The 26,861-nt window shown below is 39.6% G+C and overlaps 2 protein-coding genes across 5 annotated transcripts; both read right to left on the bottom strand.

Annotated features, from left to right (window-relative positions):
* Nucleotides 1–9,020: 9,020 nt before the first annotated feature.
* Nucleotides 9,021–15,197, bottom strand: RIT1 (Ras like without CAAX 1). The gene is made up of 6 exons (XM_084303113.1): nucleotides 15,064–15,197; nucleotides 14,865–14,986; nucleotides 14,396–14,452; nucleotides 13,526–13,599; nucleotides 12,864–13,055; nucleotides 9,021–11,835 (listed from the first exon to the last, which is right to left on the bottom strand). Exons 2-6 carry the CDS (start codon nucleotides 14,956–14,958, stop codon nucleotides 11,605–11,607), a joined length of 648 nt encoding a protein of 215 aa, XP_084159239.1. The 5' UTR covers nucleotides 14,959–14,986; nucleotides 15,064–15,197; the 3' UTR covers nucleotides 9,021–11,604.
* Nucleotides 15,198–15,307: 110 nt separating this feature from the next.
* KHDC4 (KH domain containing 4, pre-mRNA splicing factor) lies at nucleotides 15,308–26,834 on the bottom strand (the record flags this gene model as incomplete). Of its 4 annotated transcripts, none has more annotated exons than XM_084303356.1 (14): nucleotides 15,308–16,731; nucleotides 17,711–17,802; nucleotides 19,137–19,249; nucleotides 20,197–20,352; nucleotides 20,851–21,104; nucleotides 21,310–21,367; nucleotides 22,144–22,204; nucleotides 22,776–22,987; nucleotides 23,334–23,497; nucleotides 24,028–24,080; nucleotides 24,681–24,760; nucleotides 25,113–25,241; nucleotides 26,354–26,591; nucleotides 26,743–26,834. In XM_084303356.1, 14 exons carry the CDS (start codon nucleotides 26,832–26,834, stop codon nucleotides 16,532–16,534), a joined length of 1,902 nt encoding a protein of 633 aa, XP_084159482.1. In that variant the 3' UTR covers nucleotides 15,308–16,531. The 4 variants fall into 4 exon arrangements, 3 of the variants coding, with proteins under 3 accessions (XP_084159482.1, XP_084159483.1, XP_084159484.1); XM_084303357.1 differs by having other exon boundaries at nucleotides 25,113–25,235; nucleotides 26,743–26,831; XR_014619204.1 differs by having other exon boundaries at nucleotides 16,688–16,731; nucleotides 19,137–19,221; nucleotides 26,743–26,831.
* Between the last annotated feature and the right edge of the window lie 27 nt (nucleotides 26,835–26,861).

Genomic DNA, 26,861 nt, shown 5'->3' with positions numbered 1-26,861 from the left:
AGATTTTAATACAATTATCTGTCACTATGGAAGTTGTGTTTGTGCCGAACTGTCTTTGCTGGTATTCACCAAAATCGGCCTGTCTTTTTTAGGCTTCTCCCAAAGTTTCTGAATTCTGCTGTTTAACCTCTAGTTCCTTGTTAGTTTGCCTGCCCATTGATTCTTGCAGTTCTCTTCTTTACTGGTTTGGGAGTACCAACTGCATTTTCATATAAAGGTGGTTTTGAATTCTGCACTAATGCAAAAGGAAAATACAGGGGAAAATGGCACTTTCCTTCAGAGAAAAAAATAATTAATTTATCAGGTATTAAAATATTTACATTGTGATATACTTGCTATGGAGCTGTAAGGCTACATCAGAGGTTTGCATCTAAAATTCAGACACCAACAAACTGATCACTTTGCATTTGACACATAGAAATTAGCACAGACGTGATCTTACAGATTAATAGAATTGGAGGAACTCCACTATATTACATTTTATTTTACCCTGTCTGTGCATGAAGGGCCTGAGAAAAACAAAAACTGGCATCATTGATTCTTAAGGAAACTCTTGCTGATTATTTTAAACATTAAATCTGAAATTCTACATGATTGGTAAGTTCTGTTGTAATGGCGTAACACTGAGATCAGAAAATAGCTTGTGGAAAAGAGCTTTAAAATGAAAACTTCACCAACCTTCTCTTAAATTCATATCTGAGTGAATTTGCATTACATATGACAGCTCTCAAAAAAAATAACTTAGGGCAAAGTCTGTCACTACAGAACAAAGTCTTCAATAAGTTAATTTTTAGGATTTCAAAGCAGCTTGAGTTAGCTCTTAAACTGTGAATATGACTTAGAACATGCTTACTATCGTCTCCTCTGAAATGTAAAAAAATGTTACTTGATAAATACAACCTGCAGCACTTCAGGCTATTAACCCTGAATAGTCAGTAGTTTTGAACAGAAGTTCATAAAGTTCCAGAAATATGAGTGAAGTTTGGAAAGAGCTGCATTAGATCTCACTGTAAACACACTAGCCTGACATTTTTTTTAATATCAGATTAATATCTGGGCAAGTGACATGATTTGGCTTCTTACTACATTCAAGCCAGGAAAGGATGATAATTGGCAGCAAATAATGAATTGTAAACATTGCTGGTAAGCTGAGTGTAAATATTCATAACAAGCTGTAGAAATTCAAATTATTTCTGAAGTCTCCAGTGGAAATATAAAGCAGAACTGAGCTTGCGAAGAGGCATGTAGAAGACTGCAAATTTTCAGTATTCATTTAGTTGCATCCAGGCAGCCAGTCTGTTCTGTGCCCTGTGGAATGTAAATAATGTACCATAATTAAAAAAAAAAAAAAAAAAGATCATTTAACTCATTTACAGGTCTTGACTACTGAATTTTAGAGCCCTCTTGGAAAAATGATCCTTTCCACCTTCTTACTTGTGAAAGTAGAATAATGGAGCAAGTCTTAGTTTTCTTTCCAACCAAAATGTAAAGCAACTGCTGCTGGGATGGCTCTTCATGCGAACAGTTAGCACTTTGTTAGTTGCCAATACTTTGCATTCCTTCCTTAGAAATTATTTTTGGAAAGCTGAATTTTCTCACTCATAACGAGTTACTCATTGAAACTTCCTTCTAGACAGTGTCTTTTTAGCAACTGAAGTTGCATTGAATCTGAAGCTCTCTATTTGTCAGTCTTGCATGGCAGATGGAAGCGTGAACTTTTGTTAGTGATTAATTGATCTTGATCACAAGGATTTTTGCCTGAGGTTATAGTAGATTTTATCTTTGTCTTAAATGCTTTCTAGCTCATGCTCTATTGGTGGCTTACAGCCACAAACGACAATTCTCCTTTGGAAACTGGTGTAGATCTACTTAACTCCTCATTTTTGCACTAAGCAATTGTGTTGCTGAAGTTTAGGAACTTTTCCTCAGAACTGTGCTTTCCAATGACGCTCCAAACACCTGAATAGAACACACTAATAAAAAAAAAAAAAAAAAAAAAAGTTCCCTTTTTTCCTTCAGTGTGAAAAGCATGCTTAAGCCTAGATGATCTGTATAAGATTCTTTTAGCTGAAAACAAAAGATGAACTTCTTTGTCAAGGAAACATGCTCAGGGTGAATAGACGTAGGCGATCGGGCAGGTAGAAGTAGCTCCAACACTTCTGGAATAATAGGAAACTGAAGATGTGCAGATATATATATTTTTAAAACGTAAAATAGACAGTAAGTGACAGTGGACTCACTGTAAAATCTCCCAGATGTGGTTATTCTTTACCTTGTGTCTTCTATTGTAAAATTAACTTGGACAGTTACAACTTTGTGTGAAAAAAAAAAAAAAAAAGAAAAAAAGGCGAAAAACCTAACTCAACATGTGTGAAACTGCATAATGCTATAAGCTACTTGACATTATGTAATGCTATCTTGTATGTTGAATTTGTTAACGCACATTGAGCGTACAAATAAAAATTAAATCACTTTATCTGCTGGATGTGCCCTGTTTGACTGTCGGCAACACGTGCATAACTGTACTGAACATGAAGAACATTTTTAGAAGCATGCATTTCTGCTGTATCAGTTCACAGGAAAAGCATACATAAAATCTTCCTCAAAGAAATAAAGAGATAACAAAATCCAGGCAATGTAAGCATAAAAACTAATTAAATGTTAGCATATACAAAAACTATAATCCACACACCTTAGTACATGGGTATAATTTAATATGAATGGATGTTTATTAGCTGGCTAACTTGAACCTTAGTAAAATAAATAAATAAATAAATAAATAAATATCAATGAGCAGAAAAAGATGCAAATTGAATTTTATATTTCTAATCTAGACACATTCCTGGATTCCAAGGCAAAACTGAATTCTTCAGGAACACTTTCGTCCATATCACTGTGTGAGATACACCAGTCTCTCCTAAGTACAGTGATCTGGCTTCTGTAACTGGCTTTTTCTGCAGCTCCACATCAGAATAACATTGCTAGGCACAAAGCCATGCCTATAGAAAATGCCAAATAGCACAGAACACTGAACTGTGTTTCCACAGCAACACAGGCTACAGCAGGCACTTTAATGCTGTACTTCACTCTTTGTGTACTTCCCTTGTGAAAGGGAAACTATCACAAAGGAGCAAGATCCAAAGGTATTTTAGGTGTCTAAATACCTAAAATAAACTTAATGTGAACTTCAGGTCTCGTTTTTAAGGAACGTGATGGTTTCAGTCCACATTTTATGAAATGATTGTTTAATGGTCCAGAAAATTGAATGTGGTCAGTGCTCATCATACACGATTTTCCACCAGAAAGGAACGGCTCACTTTCAAAGGAGGGGAGCACCACATCCAAGAGATAAGAATATCACAAACTTTTGTGCTTTGAATTCCAACTGTAAAGTGCACTTTTGGAAGATTTTTGCATGCCTTCTCTAATACAAATGTGCCATAGTGAACATAGTTAACATTTTCGGCAGGAGGTCGAGGCAGCATAGGGGTGCAAAAGGACAGGAAATATTAAGAAGTCGACATGGAAATTCTGCCTCGATTTGACCCACCCTGTCAAAGGTGGGATCTTTGATTCTGGGAATTTTGAACAGTTCTTAAAGGAGGAGGTTAAGGTCAATAGAAAAACTGGAAACTTGGGAAACACTTCACACTGAATGTTAAAAGAACAAACAAACAAACCAAACCAAACAAAATAAACACCTCTTCAACTTGACTCCACTACAAGTTGAAAATGATCAAGGTGCAACAGGTGCCATGACCAAATTCACTGATGTCATTCTCAGCTATTTTAGTCATAAACTTAATAATACTGAGGAGGAAGTTACTGAAATGCTCAAGAAGTTTAATCAGCATGACCTGACTCCTGCTTTGGTGAGATCTTTCTTAAATTCAGTTCCACCATACAGCTTTATAATGGCAGTCTGACGAGGTGCTTTACACAGAAACCAGAAACATTAGAAGCCACTAACTGCGATGCGGTGAGCCTTGTTACTCGTGCCTGCATTTGAAGCCAACGTCTGACAACTCAGAAAAGAGGGCTCTGTGCTTTAACAGCTGTACGTTGTTGTCTGCGCTGTGATTGATCCCAGCGTTTAAGCACCGCCAGTTTATCATCACTGTAATAACTGCAGTTAGCAAAGCAGTTGACTCAAACTGCTCAGCCAAAGTGCACAGTCACTAACTGTTTTCTACTGTGGAAGATGTGAAAGCAAAAATCTCTCTGCCCCTCTCTACTTGGCTTCTGTGTCTAATGCTGCATGCCTTTAACAAACATCCCATTTCAGGTTCTTACACCATTCAGCTGAAGCAGAAACAAAAGAATTTGCATTAGAAAAAGAAGAAAAAAAGCAAATAGAATGGGTTTGACAAACCATGAAAAGAGAAATGGTTTTTAGAAAAGCATGGAAGCTCTGCTCTGACTCTCTTCCCACCTTCTTTGGGTCTGAGCGCTGCTGCCATTTAAATCAACGGGATTTTTGCCATTGCTTTCACTAGCAGCATAATTGGGCCCCTCCTTCTCTGACAGCTCCTACCTCACCTAATTCAACAGAGGAGCAGGACTAGTTACCATGGTAATGCGATTTGCTTCTTGATCACACTCTGGGTCAGGGCTCTTTCGGCATTTCCTTTAACAGGCAGAGTCAGAAATAGCTTCTCTCTCTCCAAGCCCCCTTCCCTTTCAGGGCAACCAGACCCATCTCTGGGCAGTGCCTCATGTTTTAGGCCTCTCTTCCCACCCTGGTTAAAATGCAGCTTTTGGATCTTAATCATTTAAAAAGACGCTTTGAAACAGATGAAACAGCCCCAACACTAGTACTGTTACTGTTGAAATTTAACAAATCTTTGCTAGTAGCTATTTAAAGTTAAGCTCTCTCAGAACCTACAACACCAGAAAATTGTGATGTCTATACACAGGTCTGTAACGTCAAACCTGCCTGGTTTTCTTTCAAGTGCTTTGTCTGAATACCTGTTCTACTTTCTTCTTTCTGTGATCCTTGAGAAGATCCTTTATCTCCCAGGCCAGTCAGGAAACATGACAGGAAAGGAAAAACATACCAAGAAATAAGTAGGAGAAAGTAAGAAGATAACTGAAGGGAAATGATGGGAAAAGGAGGAGGGAGACAAAGCAGCAGAAAGGCAAGCACTCTTTGAGGCCATTTGGTTTGGGTTTAGTTTAATTTTCAGCAAATTTAGAATCTGTTCCGTTTGCTACACTTCCTTCACTCTTAAGTTTGACATATTTCCTTAAGATATGCAAGAAGGAACCTTCCAGGGGGAAACCCTCCCTAACTGGATGTTTGGGTTAGGGGTATGGTTCAGGTCAGAGTTTAGGGTTAGTGTTACAGATAGGTTTGTTATGTTTTAGGGAACATTAAGATTATCATCCATGAGTGTAGTTTTAGGGGCCATTAGGGTTAGGGGCCATTAAAGTTAAGGGTCAGCTTTAGATATTTATACTATGGATTTTTTACATGTATGTAATATACATAATTATATAATATTACTATATTTCTTGTAATTATGTTTTTTTTTTTTTTTTTCCTATATATCAGTAAAAAAAAAAGGGGGGGAGGGGGGGAAAGAAGGTCTGGGGATCATGGGGAAAAAAAAAAATCTATAAAAGGAGTGAATGCAAAAGATGACCTTGCGCAAAAGCTGCACTTTGCAGACAGAAATCTAATAGTAAGCCTTTACAGAATATCATCTAATCATACTGGATGCTAACAGACCAAATAGGTAGCTTGGCCATCACCGACCCATACCTTTTTTAAAGTTATCAATATTATCTGCAGAGAATATTATTTCCTTGCAACTCCAACATTAGTCACAATATGGCCCCAGAAGAAGTTCCACCTTTTCTAATTATATTTTCAAAGTGCTGTAGTCTCTTCTTTGCAATAAAAAGGAAAAAAAAAAAAAGGAACCAAAGGAACCAACAACCCAACCACACAACTGTCCTTTGGGATCTTACGGCAGGATTGGTTTTACTGGTTGATGAGTGTTAGTGTGACCATGCTTAGGCCATGCAATAAGGTTGTTTTAATAAGACTTTTTTTTTCTTTTCATCCTTTCAAGTTACCATTTTAAGGTAACATCTCAAACTTCACTAAGTTTTAATAATGTTTTCATAGTTGTTGTTTTTTTTTGTGTGTGTGTTTCTATGGTTTATTTATTCATAGAGTATTCAAGTTATATGCAGGATTTAAAGCTGATTATTAGCAAAGAAGGTGCGTGTTAGATGAGACCTTTCCATCCAGAGTAATACTGGTTACATCTTCCACTGTAGGCCATCTAGTGGTTTAGCTGTTGCAGTGCAAATTCAAGTCATATGCCTCTTGTGCATCTTCCATGAATTGAATGCGCAGACTCACTGGAAGAAATGACCTCAGTCTATGCTGTGCAACATTCCAGCTTCAGTCATTTGCTGTGGCAAAGTGCAAACCAGAATACAGCTGGCTTGCGCTGGAGGAAAAGGATCAGATCAGGACCATGCATCTTAAATCTTGTAAGGTTTCTTGCAACTGGATTTATACCTGTGTAAAAGAGCAGGCATGTCAGCAAGCTCCTGTGACCCAGACACTTGACTTAGGTATCTGGTTTCTATATAGCATTTTTTTCACCCTTCCAGTCTTCCAACATAAAGTACTGCCACTTTAATTCAGTAAGAAAGTCACAGGATTTCTCAGTTATATGTAATTAACATCGGCGTATCTTAATTTTTTACTAGTTTTGCACTTTTGCAAACAATTTCTTGTTATGTCAGCAAAAGACTGACTTCTATCAACAGTAAGAAGGTGTTACAGGTTACAGTTTTGCATTCTCACAATAAAAGCAAGCAAAAGTAAAGCTGTATCAGCACCACAGAACATAACAAAGCTTTTCTTAGTATGCTCGGAGTGGACAACAGCAACATTTGCTCAACTACACGTGCATTATGACAGTGTTAGACCCTTAGCTATGATTTCTTTGTTCCTGGGAATGTTTGTGAACATATCTTGGTAATTACTGCCTTAAACACACCTCCGATGTTGGCCTCAGGGGGATGAAACACCGAAAAGCTCTCCCTGTTCCCAGACAAGACACATTTTACACCTATCTGAACTCTTGAAGACCTAAACAACAAACATGCAATAGTACTAACTTCTGTAAACAAAAAAACTACCTTATGGATCGAAGTTGCCCTTACAGTAAGCTTTTATATGAAAAGAGAAGAGAAGAGAAGAGAAGAGAAGAGAAGAGAAGAGAAGAGAAGAGAAGAGAAGAGAAGAGAAGAGAAGAGAAGAGAAGAGAAGAGAAGAGAAGAGAAGAGAAGAGAAGAGAAGAGAAGAGAAGAGAAGAGAAGAGAAGAGAAGAGAAGAGAAGAGAAGAGAAGAGAAGAGAAGAGAAGAGAAGAGAAGAGAAGAGAAGAGAAGAGAAGAGAAGAGAAGAGAAGAGAAGAGAAGAGAAGAGAAAAAAAAGCTCCTGTAACTATTTAGATGACAGACAAATGGCAGCTGACAATCACCTTGGAGAAAGAGTTATAGGAATGCAGTGGTGTTACTTTTTTTCATTCCACAGATATTTTCATGCTGTTTAAGGAGAGGTCATCACTGGAGCCAGGCCTTAAGCAGCTTCTAAATTTCCAGGGAGAAGCCTAGACACTAAGCCCATAGCCATCTGCTTCCAAGAAGGTAATTTGAGTTTTTCCCCTAATTCATTCTAAGATCTTACCCACAGCACTTATGTATTGATAATTTTTAGTATGAATGCTGGCAACGAAGTTTGTTCCAGTCTACATTTGAAAGACATATAGCCAAAAAAAAAGAAAAAAAAAAGATTCAAGAAGAGCCTTTTCCTTAGGGTTAAATTACGTTTGCTGTTTTTAGGGAAGTATGACAGTCATGTAGCAAAATGAACCACCTCCTGCCACTTAACTACACTTTAACATGCTGACTTCGAATAAATTGGCCCACTCCATTGCAAATAACAGGAGCAACAATAAGACCAGTGACAGCCAAGCATGAGAACAAGGTCATTGCATTTCTGAACTTGACTCAGGATTAATCGAAGGTTTATGCAGGTACAGGGTTAACAGGGAGATGTATTAGGATATTTTCTCTCTCCCCCAAGACAAGTAAAGAAGCAAAACTATCAGGAAATAAGAAGGAATGTCCTCAACTGTGAAAAACAAAAACCAAAAGGAGCATGAGCAAGGTGACAGCAGAATGAGTTACTGGAAATCCCTAAGAAAATGTGATAGTCTGTATATTCTTAAGTTGCCTGCAAAATCGGGCAAGCAGCAATGTAATATGGCTTCTAATGTATTAAAGCTAGATAGACCTGTAATATTTTATAATTGGCTTACAAAGGAGACATAGTATTAAATGAAAAACTGCACACTAATGCAGGAAGAAAATACCACCACAAAGGCCGTCACAATTGTACTATTTACTACTACTTAGAAAATACTCTTAAGTAATTTTTATATTTCTAATAACACCTTGAAGGGGTGAAAAAACAACCATGACATAGACCAAAAGGAGCCTCCGAACAGCTGCTTTCTATCAGTACAAAATAATAACATACAAACAACCAATGCTCAGAGAATCATTCTGATTCATCAGAAAACACAGGACTGGTTAGCCCAGCATCCCAGTACTGAAGTATCTGGATGAAGATTTAGACATGTAACTCGTCCAGTAATTCTTTCATTATTTGTAACTAGAACTGCAAAAGCTAACACACCTTATGTAGACCATAGAAATGTAAAGTAATACAATTGCAAAATATCTGTCATTTAAATGCTTTAGCAACAGACATCTGAATTTTAAGCTTTGCACTACTTAAACATAAATTGCCAATTCCATTTTTAAAATTTATTATTACTACTATTTTACCTTCAAGCCACCAGCTAGCAAGATGAGCATTTTCCAAAGTAACTTAAAAACACACCGTGAGCTTTGCTACTTCAGCATTCTCATGCTAAGCAGCCTTCTACCCATCATGCTACACACCGCACATTAAAACATCAAATACAAATTTTGTATTAAAAATTCTATATTGTGTCAAATAAAACAATAATCCCGTGTACAAATTTATACATGATAAAAATAAAACTCTGTTTGAATAATACTGTAAAAAAAAGTGCTTGCTGCTGTTCTGATTTAACAGTTCTATAAGCAACAGGCTCACAAAAGGCATTAGTAAACACTTGAATTGCATTGAAGGAATCAGGTAAGGCACACACATCAGTTACATTAAGGTGAAAGTAAGTATTAGTCCCATATAACCTGCCAGCAGTACTGAAAGCTAACTTTGCATGCTGTCTGAAAACTTTGAATATAGGAAGCTGACTAATGCTTATGTTAAATTACTGAATTAAGGAAAAGCATGGGGAAAACTTGTAATCACAATCAGTCCCTTGCTTAGCAGTCCCAGAAGTCTGGTTTGAAGAAATTGTTATGACAGAGTCAGCAACTGCTTTTAGAGCAACATCTTAGTTGTCACTCCTGTCCACCCCAAATTCTCTGCCAAATGGTTTTCCTAAGATTTTTAATTTAAGGGTTATAGACAGCATTTATTTATTCCAACAGTGAATGAATAATAGGGCTTTAAGTTCTAAACCAGTAACTACTGAAAAGATATGCACAACTGCTCACACAGTTCATTTAAAACAGGTCCTACATTCTCAACAATCCGAATTATTCTCAGTCTCTTTTTCAATCAGCGTTATGTGCAATGATTACCAGTGTATCGTAACACTGGAATTTTGGAAGGAAGTGAGAAACAGAGACCAATTTAGACATTTAGCTCAGCTACAAACATAAAATAAAAAAAATGCTCACCCCCAATTTTTTTTTTTTTTTTTATTATCAATTTGTTTTTAATCCCACACAAAGCAAATACTCTTAAAAGCACCAGGGACAGAATTTCCAGTGGTAACTTAAATAGTAAAGAGTTTAGAAAGAAGTGTAAAGGTTTATATTTGCTATCCTTACTTGTACTAGATCCTTTTACATACAAATTTGAACGACTTCATTTTCAGTTTTGACTGCACATATGCAGCACACTAAGACTGACGTTACAGATCTTATTTTTAGTCAGTAAGATTAACAGTTACTGACATGGATGATCAAAGATTAACAGAAGCTATACTACACCTACAGTCTACAGTCTCTTTCATTCCTAAGCTGAAAGATTCTAGGCACTTAGGTCTCTAAGAAAGGTGTTTTAAACACATCTGAGTCACCTCATCATGATTTGCTGTACTATTTAAAAAATGAACACCAGACATTTGTCTCTCCAGTGACCTTTTAGCACTGTGACATCAGCTCTGGATTTAAATTCTATAACCAATGTACACGTAAATCACCTCAAAAGCAAGAAAAAATCTGCTATGCACAGAGCATCTGCCTCAGAAGCACTTTCTTAACTGAATCATTGATTACTGAGCATAAAAAAACAAATGTACATGCACTAACTGTACCTCTTGTATATTTAAGGTCAGGGATATGAATATCTGTCAAGATAAATCTGTCATTGTGCCCAGCTAGTTGCTTCCTTCTACTGCATCACTAGTTCTATTTTTAAGACAGCATTGGAAGAATCTTACCAGCGTTAGGGATATTAATTCTGGGCCCAGATACCTCAGTTTCAGTCATTTTCTTTACAAAGTAGTTATCATAGAATAATTTGAAATGACTACATTAAAGACTTCTACTCAATGATACTGGCTCCTTTAAAATAATAATATAAAACTGAACGTAAATAAATAAGCCACTGCACCATTACAGCTGTCATTTTAAAAAGCAAGTCAGAAAATTCAAAGCTGTAGTTTCTAGAGCATCTACAGCATCATTACATTACACATGCTATGACAACACAGTAAATGCTATATACAGTAGGAAAATGCTACATATTCATGCACTGTTGCCAAGTTATAGCTGCCATAGGAACCATAATTTGCTCTTTCTGACTTGTTTAGAATCCCACCTACCACACTGAGATTTAACTGATAACTCAGATAAACTTGCACAAGATATACCACATTACTTTTGATAGAAATATTCTTCTCAGTGAGAACAACAACAACAAAACCCCTCTAGTACATTTCCCTTCGTTGCCACCAATACGTAACCTGACAGAGTCATGACATACACTTTGTAAACTATTTCTCAGGATGACCTCGAAAAGCCTTCTCTCACAATGTGGGTTACTGTTCTGGAGAGCAGCAAAATTTTGTTGTGCAAACAACTAGGAAAAAAATTAAGTTAGGCTGGGTAGAAGTTCAGCAATATTTTTACACAATTCAACTTCCAGTATGCAGTGACCAAAGACAAACATTAAAAAGTGCAGTGTCATAAACCTATCAGCATTTGTAATCAACAACATATAAACAGTATTTGCTGGATCCAGTCAAAAAATGACAACAAAATTGTTACTGTGTCTTAAGTTAAATATCCAAAATGAAGAGAATACCAATTTAAACAAAAGTAATTGGTAAAGTTACACACTCCCTCATAAAAGTCCTGTCAGTCTAAAACATACTGTTGAAATGTCACTAAACCACTTCGGTTACAAATGGCCGTTCACAGGTTTCATTCTGCAGAGGAATTATCTCCGTTCAAGTGACTGAATCCTTCTTCCTTCTAAATGGTGACTTTAGTCTTTTCCACATGCTGCTTTTAGGTTTGGATTTTTTTTCCATTGCCATTACTGCTTCTTTTTCTTTCCTGCGGATTTCTCTCACAAGAGCATGAAATACATCATCAATGTAATAACGGTATGCAGCTGAAGTTTCGAAAAAAGGGCAGTTGAATTCTCGAGCTAAAGCAGAGCCTTCTTCTTTGGAGACCTAAAACAAAGTTCAGACTTATCAAGAAAGGCAAAACCATGAAGTGTACCTCTTCCTAGTCTGCTCAGCCCAGAACTTTACGTGCACCCTCTCCTAGTTTCCAAACAGCATGTTTCAACCGATGTCTAAATCTTTCTCTACAAAACCATTTCTTTGTCACTCACTGCTTCTCAAGCAATGCAATCATCTGTAAGAGATTCTCCGGACATGGCAGCTTCTGGTCAATAAAACACCATTGAAGAAGAATTCCTTTCTTGGAACTTAATCATGGACTGCCTAATATGAGCAGTTCTCAGAGTTAATACAAGTATTTGTCAGCTTGGTCAGTTCAGGGTATTTCTTTCTCTAGGTTAAAATCTATTATTTTTGTCAAATCACTTCCCGGAACTGAACAAAACCTTTCCTGAACACCAGGCTTGCCGAAGACATACAAAGACAGACACCCACTCCCTGTTCCAAGGTGCTTTACACCTCTTAGCATGGGGTTCTACCTTAACTATCATGATTTTCCTGCCACAACGCAAACTAAAAAAATCAGGTATAGAAACAGCACTTCTGGAAATTGTTTTTCATGTCACTTTTCCATAAAGTAAAGCTCTGCTTCAAACTGTTTTCCCCACAGACAATACAATTTCCTTAAGCTGAAACTCATTTTCTTTCTGTCCATTCTTAGATTCTAAGTTCCCCATTATTATGCCTCCATTCTTATCACACTTGCATCTGTAATTTGTAGTAGTATTTGCAAGTGGTTCACGGAACGCTGTATCTATTAACAGCATCTCTCCTCAGGAATTAAAGAAGATTGATTCTAGGAAAAACCTAGGTTGAAACTCAAAGAATCAATCTGAAAACTTTACCTTTGTGATTGCATTTGGTTATTCAACACATACCAGGTTAAATATGTACTTCTCTAATGTTCAACTTGTATAGTAAACATGCAGAAAAAACTGAGGAAGGGAATCTGACCTCATTTATTACTGCACTTTACAAGAGAAATGTAATGGAGGGCCAATTTCTCAGCCATTTACCTGCCGTAGCTGTGTCAGATCAGATTTATTTCCCACCAGGACCACAGGAGTGTCATCAGTGCGCCGAACGCGATAGATAAGCTGTTTGAATTCACGTACTTCATGGAAACTGCGTCGGTCTGTGATTGAATAACAGATGATAAATCCCTCGCCAGCCCTCATGTACTGGTCTCTCATGGCCGTAAACTCTGCCTAGAAACAAACAATTATATTTCAATTGCACAAGTATAATGACTTTCCAGTTTGCTTAAAATGGGAAACAAAGTATGTATTCCAAAAACAGCTGCATAAAAATTCTATTAGCAAACTGGTCATCTGTCTTCTCATCCTGTTACATGTAGGATGAGATACTATTGGATTAATACCAAACTTCCCTTGCTATAGAAATTATACAAATGCGTATTATTTTCAGCCAATATGCTTGTTGAGCATGAATAGCAAGATGCAATGAAGAAAACAGTATATGAAACGAGTACTGCCTGGGATGCCTGAACATATAAAATGATACAGATGCTATAATCAAGACGATCTTAGAAGAATTATGACAGCTGTAAAAACAATTTGGAAGTAAAGACAGACATACTTTTACAGGATTTCTGTCTCTGTAACTGATCATTACAGACTCCTAACACCCTCCTACTCACTTATTAGTACTTACATACCTGCCCCGCCGTGTCTAAGATATCCAGATTGGCAGGTTCATCATCAATGCGTATTCGTATTTTATAAGCATCCTCTGTGAATTCATGGCACATCAGAAAAAACAAAGTTGGAGTACAATTGCAATATACATTAGTCATCAATACACAGAATGTTACACAAGAACCATGTAAGCTGTTAATATTATAACAGTAAGTTAGCCAGATCTTCATTTAACAACAAATTAAAATTTGATTGCTTCGTGATTTAGTGTCTTCTCAACTAGGTCCATCTGGTCCAAACCCTGCTGAAACATGTTCACCCAGAACCACTTGGCTCAGGACCACATCCAGGTGGCTTCTGAATATTTCCATGGACAGAGAGTTCATAGTCTCTCTGAACAACCTGAGCGGAGGTATTCCAGGCCCTTCAGCATCACTGTACATAACAATATATTAAGCTCTGAAGCACTTCACCCATTAACATGAAATTTCTAAATTACAAAGCACAGTTTGGTCTGACAAATTAACAGTAACTGATCTGCATCAGATTAGATTAGATTTTTAGAACAGAAAACTAGCAATCACCCCTCAGAAGTTTCTTATTCTTGTTTGTCAACATACAAATACCAGGTAGCATGTGGCCCAAACAAATACATGGTGGGAAAAACGTTCAAGAGAGAGAACTCAGGATACGTATCCCAGTCCTTATGGTAGTCTCAAAACTTTTAATGCTTTAAATTAATAAATTAAGGGACCTGATTCCGCAATTTACAGCCAAGTTTACAGACTCCTTTAAATTGAACACTTTACAGAAATGGACTCGACAGCACCTCAGTCTCCTAGGAGGTGGAGTGAACGGCAAAGAGGAAAGAGAAAAGAGATTTTTCATACCAATTGTGGGATCGTGATCCTCCGGAAATCGGTGACTGATGAACTGCATAGTCATGGCTGGAAACAAAAATTGGAGGCTTACAGTCACATAAGCCTAATAAATACCTGCCACTTCGGCATTCACTTCACAACACGCCTACGTGCGTTATTTACCTGATGTTATTCAAGTAACAGCTAGAAGATAAAGCGGACAGAAAAAACAATGCAAGACTACCAAGAACCACAGATTAAACAACGCAGAAACATGGAGAACTACACTCTTATCCTCAACAAACGCGGCGTTAGAGGGTTCAGAAGCAAAGCTAAAAGCTTTTTTTTTTTTTTTCCCCAGAGCACGGAAAGCGACGCCACGCCGCGCTCCCTCCCGCCCCGGGCGGGCAACACACGAACCCGGCCCGCGAAGACGGCGCCGAGGCCGAGCACGCCACGGGGCTTCAGGCCTCTCCGCGGCCCCGGCCCCCGCACGCACCGCTCTTGCCGACGCCGCCGGCGCCCAGCATCACCAGCTTGTACTCGCGGGGCTGCCCCGGGGTGCCGCCGCCCGGGCGGGCTCCAGCGTCCATCTCCTCAGCGCCCAAGAAGCCTCCGCCCCTGAGGAGGAGAAAAGAGCGTGAGCGCCGACAGCCCCTCTCCCGGCCCCACCCCGCCCCGGCCCCGGCCCCCCTCACCGTCAGGCTCCTCCGCGCCGCATCCTCCCGGCCGCTGCCCGGGACCGCGACCTTCGCCCGGCCCCCGCTCCGGCCCCGCTCCGCGCCGAGGCAGCGACACCAAAATGGCGGCGGCTCCTGCTCCTCCGCCAGAGCCCGGCCCCGCCTCTCTCCCTCCTGGCCACGCCCCCACCTCTGACAGGATTCACCCCCCTCCCCCGGAGGCCGAGGGCAGCGAGGTTCAACAAAAAAAGTCAGCAAGAAGCAGAATATTTATACATTTATTTATAATGGAAGTATGGTTTTACTTATTTACAAGACATAGGAAAGACGACGTTTGTACAAGTGAGCCAGCATGGTCGTTCCGTGTGCAGCAGGGACACACGGTCTGATTTTTAAAACTTTTTACTGCTGTTTCAAAAGCTGACCAATATCTTGGCTGCCCCACACACCAATGTTCTCATTACAAGAGTTCCTTCTGCAACGACCTGCCCTGCCAAGAAAGCCTGTGGTGCAGTTCATGCCCGTAAACAACAGACATTTATTCATTTATTCACAGACTCCACTCCTGCTCTTCAAAGCAAGAGCAACGGTTGCGGTCAGGTCTCTGGTGCTGTTTAAGCCTAGGTGCTGCATTTCTTTTCCTTGTTAAACCTCCATGGAACAAAATGGGTAAAATCAAATAAGTGAATGCATTAAGAGATTGAGAGAAGTTTGGGAGAACCTCATGGGAAGTAGTTCCATATGAACTGCTGAATGGAATGAAATATGCAGAGATAATTTGAGAAGATGAAGTACCAATGTTACAGTACCAAGTCCACCTGGGAATTAGCATCAAGATAAACCAATTAAAGACCTGAGCACCCTCCCGTCCCCGACATTTGGCTAGAACCAGAAGTTGTGGAGTTAGTAAAACCACATTTCAAAGGAAAAAAAAAAAAACAAACAATGTGGAGTTACAGGAGACACTTAAAGTAAAATTAAATTATGAATTCTAGGAAACGTAATCCACATTTTTCTGAATTACTGTATATTCCTTTCCCTTTGTTGGAAGTCCAAACATTGAATCCATAGTCACCATTGTCTTAATGGGACTGCAAACACAGGCTGACAGCAGGAACACTAGATAAAATACAAACAACAGATGTATAATGAAGTCAGTATGACTGACACTTTCCATTTTTAAGTTATCCTGGAAAGATGGGAAACAGACCTACAGGCTTCCCTAGTTTTCCTTTACAGTACTTCCCCCACTCTTTAAGGGACTGGCCCTGTCAAAAATACTATTTCAAATATTTTTCAGAGTTGACAAATCCACCGCAGAAATAAAGATTTTTAAAAAGAACGGAGCCCTTTCAAGGGGGAATACTGAACCTTTAGCTTCTGTAAATGTAAAAACAATGCATATTTGCAAAGTTCATTTTGTAATATACATGCATTATTGCTAGAGGAAAAAAAAAGAGGATGAATGAAAACTGTTCTGTAGCTTTTATGGTGCCATCCAAAATGGCATCTGTTGTTTAGCTCGCTGTTGTGAGGAAGGGTATTGGTAACCCAGACTCCATCCCTGTGAAAAAGTACTTGCATTTTTATGGCCACCATGTTCCTCCTCTTCATCTGATGAATCTCCAGCATATGCCACTAATCCAAAGCCCTTTTCTGAAGTTTTCATCTTCTTAGCTTGATGATCTAGGAAGGGAAAACAAAACAACCCCCCCAGCCCCCAAGAAGGAAAAACAAAAATAAAAAGAGATAAAATGCCCCAAAACAAGTTAATAAAAAAAGATGTTAATTGTAAATTGTTAGTTGGACACCATTTTGAGGTCACAAGGCCAACAGTCATCCAAGGTCGAAGGCCACACGAAACAGCACCAGCAACAGCACAAGTGATCCATCAGAACCATGTAAGAGAACAGAGAAAGAAGAAACAAACACACAAAAAAGGTAAAGTTAGCAAATGGGTCTAAGTGATGGCAATTTCACCGTTAAAGAGATAAATATGTAAAGAAAAGTAGAAATTTTGTTCAAAAGAAAGCTAACAGAAGAGCAATCTCTGGGACCAATACTGCAGAAAAACTAAGGTTAAACAAACTAACACGATGTGCCTGCAGATCTGATATGGAAGGCACTAAACTACTAGGAGAGTTAAAGTGATTACGTATTGTACCAAGTTGCAAAGACTTGATGCATGAAAGCCCTATGAAAGGATGAAATCTAATAACATTTCTGTTGTTTGCAGACATAGCTCATGTCTGTAAATACACACCTGAACCATAACTCCCTCTGATACTCCTTAGTGCTTCTAGAGATAGCTGTTCACAATGAAAAGCCACATGACATCTGTGTTACAAAACAATCCCATAAGATTCTGTGCCTCAGCTGACTGATGGGTCAAAAAACTCAGTCACTGCCTTCACTTAATCACACCCTCATCATTCATATAAGTATTTACTGAAGTTTTATGAGAAGCATTATCTGTGTACATAGTCACAGTGAACACAAGAGATTTTAGAGCAGGGCAGTGTTCTAAAATCCCTTTTCACTGAACACAGTATGAAGAGTAGCCAAAAAAAAAAATATCACTAATTTAAATGGGCACTAAGACCAGTGCAAACTTGTTTGGAAATGCAAACTTGACTTGTAAGTGTATTTTATTCACTGCACTCACCATGGTTGCCTGGTAAAGACCCCACACCATTTCTTTCTTCAGATTCTGATTTCATCCCAGTGACTGGAAAAGCTGGTGGAGGCATCAACTGCCTATTTAAACAATTGCAAGCCTTCATTATTATTTATTTATATATTAAGAGCAAGCAGAGACAAAGGTAAGAGCAAACAAATTCAAAATGCAGTCCTTAACTGAATTTAACTTTTAATTAGATTCACTGTACTCTAAAATTCAGGATGGATAAGAATGTATAAAGGATAACAGCAAACACGTGATTCCATTTCACAGAGCATCTTAGCACTCCAACCAACTTAAAGAGATGAAAATGTGCAATACAAGATGAACTTAAAACTTTGAAAGAGGAATAAAGCTATATGATGCTTCTTACGAAATTACTTCTTACATGAATTCAGGAAGCATACCACCAGCTCTCCAGATTAACTTTTTTTTTTTTTTATTACCAGCTCTTTCATATATTAGGTCTCATAAAACCACAGGCTATTTTTGAAATCACAGAAAATGAGTAATAACATAAGACTTATATTTCACCCTCTCTTTTCTCTGCTTGCCTTAGTCTTAGCAGTCCAAGTGCAAGGTGCTGCACCTGGGTCGGGGCCATCCCAGACAGGAGTACAGACTGGGAGAAGAACTCATTGAGAGCAGCCCTGCTGAGAAGGACTTGGGGGTTGTGGTGGGTGAAAAGCTCAACATGAGCCAGCAGTGTGTGCTTGCAGCCCAGAAGGCCAACTGCATCCCGGGCTGCATCAAAAGTGGAGTGGCCAGCAGGTCGAGGAAGGGGATTGTTCCCCTCTACTCTGCCCTCTTGAGGCACAGTACTGCATCCAGGTTTGGGGCCCCCAGCAGAAGAAAGATGTGGACCTGTTAAAATGAGTCCAGATGAGGGCTACAAAGATGATCAGAGGGTTGGAACACCTCTCCTTTGAAGAAAGGCTGAAAGAGCTGGGCATGTTCAGCCTGGAGAAGAGAAGGCTCTGGGGAAGCCTCATTGCAGTCTTTCAATACTTAAAGAGGTTGTATAAAAAGGAGGGAGAAGGACTTGTTACTTGGGTGGACAATGCTAAGACACAGGTGAATAGTCTTAAATTAAAAGAGGATGGATTTAGTCTAGGCATTAGAAGAAAGTTCTTCACAATAAGAGTAGTGAGGCACTGGAACAGACTGCCAAGAGAAGTAGTGGATGCCCCATCCCTGGAGGTGTTTGAGGCCAGGCTGGATGGGGCCTTGGCCAACCTGATCTAGTATGCAGCCTATGGTGGGAGGTTGGAGTTAGGTTACCTTTAAGGTCCCTTCCAACCCAAGCCATTCTATGAAAACAAACAAAAAAAGCAAAATGCCAAGTCACAGAAGAGACCATAAAAACAGGTCTGGAATAAGCAAAGGTCTGATTATATTTTTCACCACTTACCTGTCCCTCTCTCTCTCCTTTCCTGAGGAACTTGCTGGCTTCGATCCGGCTCCATCGATTTCACTCTGACTGGAGAAGCCTGTACCTAAATTAGTCATATGAATGGGTCCATGCTATGAGCAGAAAAACACACGGCATTAGCAAATCTACAACTACAACATAAGCTACAGCTCCTTAATGATAATGATAGGAAACCCAACTTTTCAGAGTTGGCAATATACTACTAGAAGAAGCCACTAATCACCACTGTTAAACCAAATACTTTCTCCTAAAAATACTGAGGAGAGTAAAGTAGTAAGAAACACATCTGAGCATCAATATAGAAGACACCTCACCACTTAGTCCATCTTCATGAGGACTTATCTCCTCAATCATCCAATTCTGAATACTGTATAGGCCTCAAGCCATAGAAAACTCTGCTTTAGATACTAATATTAGGTCTGACATGTAGGCAGTTCCTTATATTCTCTAGGCAAAGCTTTTATCAAGGGTTTCTGCCTATAAGCAGGGATATATCATAAGCATTTCCAGAAATTCAGAAAAACTCAAAGTTATTCTTATTAACATCAACTGTGTAACATTCGCTATCTAAAAATAAATAAGTAAAATCAATCTCTTAAAACTAGGCTTCTTGTAATCTTCTCAAGTGCAACCTGCAAGAAAGGTAAATAGGAAAATCCGGAAGTTATTACCCTGCTTTCCTCCCCTCTCTTCAAACAAGCCTGTCCAAGCAACCCAACAAAGAAAGCAAAGAAGAAAAAAATAACATCCCTTTAAACTAACCAGTAAAACACTATGGCCATCTCTTTGACCTGAATGCACTGCTGTTCTTCATGAAAGAATGCAGGTCTGGAAAGCCAGATGCCAATTAATCAAATAAGACAGCCTGAGAACAGTGCATCCAGTCAAAGAAACTGTAGTATGGTCTCCATGTGTTGTAACAATTACTGTCTGCCAAAGGTCCTGCCTGTCTGGTCCTAAATGAACTGTGCTAATAACAATCCCTCTCTAGCCAAGTTCAATTTTGTTGAATTAAGTAAAATTGCTGATTTTATTCCACCTGATATCCCAGCAGTCCTGACTCTCTCTCATCTGGTAGTTCCTCAGTGAAGCGCCTCTTTTGACCTTGGGGATGGGGTTGAACTTGTGGCTGTGTACCAGTCGGCAAAGTTGTTTTTACTGGGGCAGCAGGAAGAAAAGGAGCACTCAGTGGACTCTGGCATGCCGAAGTTGGAAAAAAAAGATAATTTGATAATACATGTGTATGAAGTATAAACCCAATGTACAGTTTCATGCATAGGATCAGAAAACACAACTAGTTTCTCTTTGCAGAACTTGAGAGCCAAAAAGGAAATTTACAATTTAAATTCGCAACAAGCATTTGATTTATGGAATGCTCCCACCTCCAAGTAATCATTATCTGCAATTCACTGTACCTACATAGCCTGTGGAAATGCTTTTCAGAAGTGACCTATCCCTGCAGATACCCTTTATGCTAACAGGTCATTACAATATGAAAACTGCAGCATGAAATAGCCATACCAAAAACATTGTTGCTTATGCAGAAGCATCAAAGCAATAGCCACAGAAATTGCCTATGCATACTGTAAAGAAGAATTCTCTCTCCGTTAAGTACTTTAAGTATTTTATTGTTAGCAAGAAACAGCTCAGTAAGTTGACAGCTATAAGGCAAACAGTACATCTGTGGCAGTACCTGGCCAGTGCTGGCTGGAGGCTGTACTTGAGATATTGGGTATTGTGTTGGCACAGGCGGAACTCCTGTAGGTAGTGTTGTTAAGACTCCTGGTGCCAATGGCACAGCAGGTGGTACTATGCCTGGTACACCATATGGTGGCTGAACTGGTGGCTGAGGAGGGGGAACGACAGGATAACCAGACTGATATCCATTGGAAGGGTAATATGATGGCTGAGAAGGTACGCTATTTATAGCAGCAGGCTGCGCGAAGCCTGGTGAGAGAGAGAAGGAACAAAAGGGTCATCTTCAATTCAGCTAGCAGTCACAAAAACAGTGAATTACCAAGTATAAAAAGCTGGACTGCTTCTCGATTAAAGAATTTAACACAAAGGACTTCCACAGGTAAAGAAATTCTACAAAACTTTGCTGTAAGTACAGCTCCATAGAATGCAGCTCTAAAGACTTCATAACATTTACCTGCTAAAGGTACTGCAGTGGTTATCTGATTCACAAATCGAGAGTATTCAGCATGAACCTACAAAGGATGTCAAAGATTAGAAAATAAGCATCTATTTCCTTTATTACTCTCCTGAAGGCAAAGGGCATTTAACTATGCATCATCATAAAATTGTAAGTGGACTTTGATTACAGAACACACTATGCTCAATGCCATAACAAAAATCCAAACATGAAAACGGAAAATCAAGAACACACAGACCAAAAACCACCAAAACCCTGCAGAACAAACCACTACTGGTCTCTGTGACAAATTCATGTAAAACACAGGATACCCTTTTACAGGAAATGTAGTATGGCAAATGAATTACTTCAGTAGATACAAAATACTTAAAGCATCTAAGAACTTCCAGATATTTTTCAATAGAGACTTAATATTGATACTTGAGTATGGGCTACAAACAGAAAGACTATCTGACAGGATTTTACTTTATTTTGGGGCGGTGCATTCATACAATGAAATTTCTTAGGTTTTGTTATATGTGTACACCATCAAATTTTCTAAAAACTCATTTGGTGCCAAGGACAACAATCTCTTTATGAAAGAAAACAGGCTGTGTGCCTCTGGACAATGTTTAAAGCTAAGACAAGGTAAGGTATAGGAATCAAACAAAAGAATCCTGTTTTTTTTTTTTTTAATGTATACAGTCGAAATTCCACACACTCTGAGGAAAAAACTAATGGCAAGTCAGAATATACTGTTTTGCTGAGAGCATAAAGTAAAATATTTGTTAGCCAGGCACATGCTAAAGTTATGATGGGCTCTGAAATCGCATATTTGTAAAAGCTACTCACAGTTTGCAAGAGATTCTCACACAGCTTTTTAGCAGCTGCCAAACCTTCTGGCTTTGGGTGACTGAAAAAATAGAAAAGAGTCTCATAAACACAAACACCACCAAATTTCAGAGCCAGTTTTTTCATCAGCAACTTGCTGTCAAATCTTATCCCTTTAAAGAGCCATCAGACACTACAACAGGACTCTAGTTGCTCTGCAGCTATTTTAGCACAATTGCAAACAACTGTGAAGAACATTTATTTTCTAGATGAAAATTCAGGGTACCCTAAATACTGAAAGAAACATGCAAAGAGCAATGACTTGTTGCTCAATGCATTTTGTTGAGCTCTTAAAGTTCAACATCACAACCCAAGCCCAAGAAGAACATCGCTTTACTGTCTTCCCAGTAGAAGTAGTACATTATAGCACGATCCTTCTTCCTCCATCTTTACCACTTCATAGATCTCTCTATTAAACTAGTATAAAACCTGCCTCATTTGCATTAATCAGACAGAATTAAGACATAATTCTTAAAGTCATCTTCTTAAAGACTTTGAGACTAAGAACTCCCCACAATAATAAAAATTAAGCTAAATTCATAAGAGGTCACTAGGATTTTTTTATTATTCTATTTTTAAAAGCCTCCTCATACCTGATGTAGATGTACATGGGTTCAAAGGCTTCTCTGCCTGATGCTGGTTCTATGCAACCTGAGCCTTTCCCGCGAAGAAAGACTTTGGCACCTGTTTCAATTTGAATATGCTGCAAGTAGGAGCAACCAGGCCCTTCCACCTTCTCCTTCACGTTAAATGTAGGTACAGCATGTTCCAGACCAACAAATAATTTGTCCTGAACATAATGCATCTGTAAATGCAACAGTAAAGGCTTATTATTTCACTCTTAGAATTAGGATGTTCATTTCACTGGAGACCAAAAATCTCATTTCTGTTAGTCAGAACAGTTAGTGTTGGATGGCACAGTAGGCCCTTTGCTTTTCTCTAAGTAGGACTGCTCTCTCCATCCCTTTTCTTCTAGGAGATTACTGTCACCTGAGTCTCACTCTTCAGACTCAGTCTGATTAGTCCTCCAGATTTCACAACATGCAAGTTTGTCTTTTTCCCCTGGTAAACAACACAACATTTATACTTTGCAATAGGCAAATTTTGTAATCGATGATATTCAATGAAAGACACAGAAATAAATTACCTACCCCTGATTGGAACGGAGGTTTTTGACCAACTGCTGGAGACAACTGAGTAATGGGGGCCGGCTGGTGGTAGACAGTAACTGTAGCTCCGTTGAATGTTGGACTAGAACCTGTGGCAGCTTTCACTACTCCATTAGTAATAATCTCTTTAATACGGTTAACAGCTCCTATTTGACAGGATATGAAATATATTTGTATTTCAGTAGAGGGAAATTACTAAGAGATCTTAGTTCTCTTCACAAGAAGAATTTATACTAGGGGGATAGCCACCCAAACACTGATCTTCTTGATAACTACAGCAGACTAGATTCAACATGTCAACACATAAGAGATTCCCTTCATGCTTGACGATAGAAAAAAAATTCAGGCAATTGAGTTTAAAAAAACAAAACCACATCCCCTGCCTGCCACACATACACACCATCCATCCGGAGAAATTAATTTTGAAAGCAACATGAACTGCAGTGATCAAAGCACATATTGCACTTTCTTGTGGTAAATCTAAGGTTTTAGTTCCATGACTTACAGGACACAGTACTTTAGATAAAGTCTCTGCTCAAAACTAACATCAATGATTTGCACTGACATTATTTATGGCACAAATCCATATCAGTCATAACAAAACCTATTAGCACGACAAGACTGTCTTAACATATTGCAAATAATTCGATAAAAACAGAATGCTTTGCGCACTTACTGTCAACCAATTCCCTTGTCTGACCCTGGACATGAAGATACAAAGGACGATCTCTAGGAAGGAAATGTCAAACACTCCTTTAAATCCACAGAGCACATACAGTAATGGATTCAATCTAATTCTATTACAGTTATCTGGCTATATGAATTCTTCCTCAAAATCTTGCAATAGACATGAAGTAGAAAAACAATCCATTCACATCATCACAGCAATCAGTAAGCAAAGCTTTGCACTAGAAACTACAAAGATTCAGAAGTTAATTACATGACAACTTATAAAAAGTTATTCTATTGAAAACTCTAACTTGCTTGTCCACATGAAAGGACAATTAAAAGCACCGAGTCTATGAAATATTAGCTTTCTTTAGAATTGGAAGGGTCCCATCCTTGACAAAGTGCTCAAGAAATCTAGTATAGGGTTCAAACAGAAGAACTTCAGCACACTCTGATCTGCCACATTTGTTTTTTATTTCACCTTATCAGTTCGAAGCAGGAAGGAAAGCAGCTGTGCAGTCAGTATTATTGTAACAATAAGCACATTTGAAATATTCAATAGTCAATTTACTGGCACACAAACATGACACTGCTCATGAAAAACAAGAAAACCTCATTATTAACCAGCCAATTACAAAAAAGGGGCAGAAAAATACAAACCCAGGTCCAACTTTTGCTTTCTCTTCTACAGTCATGAATCTACCTCGAGTAGAGACAGCTGCTCCGCTCAGTCGGCTTATCTACAAGCAATTAAAAAAGTGACAAGTTTACCAATAATAAAACACACAAACATTAAAATGGTTTAAGCTAAGTTGTTGTATAAAGAGAACATAAATCATTACTAAAGCGTTAAGAGAATAAACAGCGCCTGCTAAAGGATACTGGCTATGCTAAGTTACCTCGTGATATGACATCTTATCGAACAAACCAATAAATTACTCAAGAAGCATCTGAGAAAACACAGTAAGTTTTGTAAGAACAGAAAACAATCACTGAATATAGTTTACTGAAAGGTTTTTTAACCATACAAAAAAAAATGTACAACCATTCAGCTGCCATGCCTCACAAGTCAGCAGGAGCTCCTGAACATACCTCATCCTGAGTTTGTCCTCTTGTCAGCAGGTTTCTGCATGTGAGGGGCACGTCGTTAATTTCTACCTCTGCCACCACAAGGTCATCTTTGCTTTTACTTGCAGCTGGACCTTTTCCCAGAGCCTGCAGCTTCAAAGACAACCATTGAAACAGACCAGTGGTTGGAAAGATGAGAAAAACCACGTAACATACATGTCAACCCTAGCAATCTAGGGAGTTGAATACCTTTTACATTCTCCCCCTTTAGCTGTTGGACCCAAAAGCTTTACAAATATTAACAGAAAGTACATTATACCTACCTACTACTTACTAATTCACTTCTGCAAAACCTCAGCCTTAGATAAAAAACATTATTAGTTTTATCCTCAGGACATTTTAATAATTAGTTACTTAAATATTAGAAGCAACGCACAAGGAACACACTCTTGGTTCCACACAGGACAACCCAAAAATCAGACCATCAGTCTAAGAGCAGTATTTTAACGCTTCTTAAACTCCAGCAGCCTCAGTGCCATGACCATGTCCCTGAGGAGCCTGTTCCAGTGCCTAAACAGCCTCTCAGTGAAGAACCATCTCCTAACACCCAACCCAAACCTCTTCTGTCATAGCTCCATGCCATTCCCTCATATCCCGTTGCTGTCAACAGAGAGAAGAGAACAGCGCCTGTGCCTCCACTCCCTTACTTGCTACTAAACCTTACGTGTTAAAAAGACTGTAATCGCCATTTCAGATACATGACCAACAGCAAGCCATCTGTGGTGACTACACAGCAGGGCACATCTGCCGCTCTTTCTCATTATCTACAAATGATTCTATGACAAAACAAAAAAAAAAAATAAATCATTTTGATACCACTGCGTAAGGCAACCCTTAAAAAATAACTGTCAGTCTCAACAACACTATGGATGTCAAGAACAGATATACACAAAACAGCTATACTATTTAGAATATAATTCAGAGTATTTATCTTCTTAACAAGAATCACTTTGGCTAAGACTTGTGGAGAAGGACTTACAGCTATGTCAGTTTTCTGTTCTTCTGCAAACACCAAGAAAACTTTTTCGGTTGTTTTAGTTACAGCCTACTCCAAGGATGAACCCCCCATCCATTCTTCGTCTTATAGACAGACATTTCAAAAAATAACACCGGAGGGGCTGCAAACAAGGGACGTGATACCTGCCCTCGCTCTCCCGCCAGGCCAGGGGGTCCCAGCGGCTCCTATCGCCCCCCCGCTCACTCACCTTGTCTGCCGTGCTGGGCGCCGGCTTCAGCTTCCCCTTGGCCATTAACATCGCGTTGATTTTCGCCGCCACGGCGGCGGCCGCATCCAGCGCCCCGGATGGAGCCGCGGAGCTCTCGGAACCGGCCGCAGCAGGGCCGCCATCCCCGCCGCCAGGAAAGGTGCGCCCAGGGAGCGGGGCCGTGCCGGGGAGGAGGAACGCGGGAGCCGGGCCGGGCTGGTCCCACTTGCTGCGGCGCCTGGAAAACGGACAGGCCTCAGTCCCCGCCGGCCGCGGCCTCCCGGGAGCTCCAACACCCGAGCCGCCGGGCCCGGCAGCCGCCGCGCCTGGCAACCGCCGCACCGAGGCCCCTGCCCGCGGGCCGCCCACCCCGGCGGCCCCAGCCTCACCCGCCGGCGGCCCCAGCGTCGCGTTGCCCGGACCCTCCCGCCGACATGGCTCCGACCCCGCTCCGCCGCCTCCGCGCGAGCCGCAGCGTCATTTCCGGCCTCCCAGCGACCCTGGATGG

This window comes from Netta rufina (genome assembly GCF_964035555.1).
Source record: "Netta rufina genome assembly, chromosome: 29".
Taxonomy (NCBI): Eukaryota; Metazoa; Chordata; class Aves; order Anseriformes; family Anatidae; genus Netta; species Netta rufina.
Note: the sequence above shows the minus strand (reverse complement) of the source record. Positions and strands in the feature narration are given on the sequence as shown.

Excerpts from the sequence above, each read along its gene's own strand:
- RIT1 (XM_084303113.1), bottom strand. The coding sequence starts at position 14,958 with ATGGACGCTGGAGCCCGCCCGGGCGGCGGCACCCCGGGGCAGCCCCGC. Across the intron at positions 13,600-14,395 it reads GGATCACGATCCCACAATTG|AGGATGCTTATAAAATACGA; the intron begins GTATGAAAAATC and ends ATGAATTCACAG. Across the intron at positions 13,056-13,525 it reads TCTTAGACACGGCGGGGCAG|GCAGAGTTTACGGCCATGAG; the intron begins GTATGTAAGTAC and ends GTTTGTTTCTAG.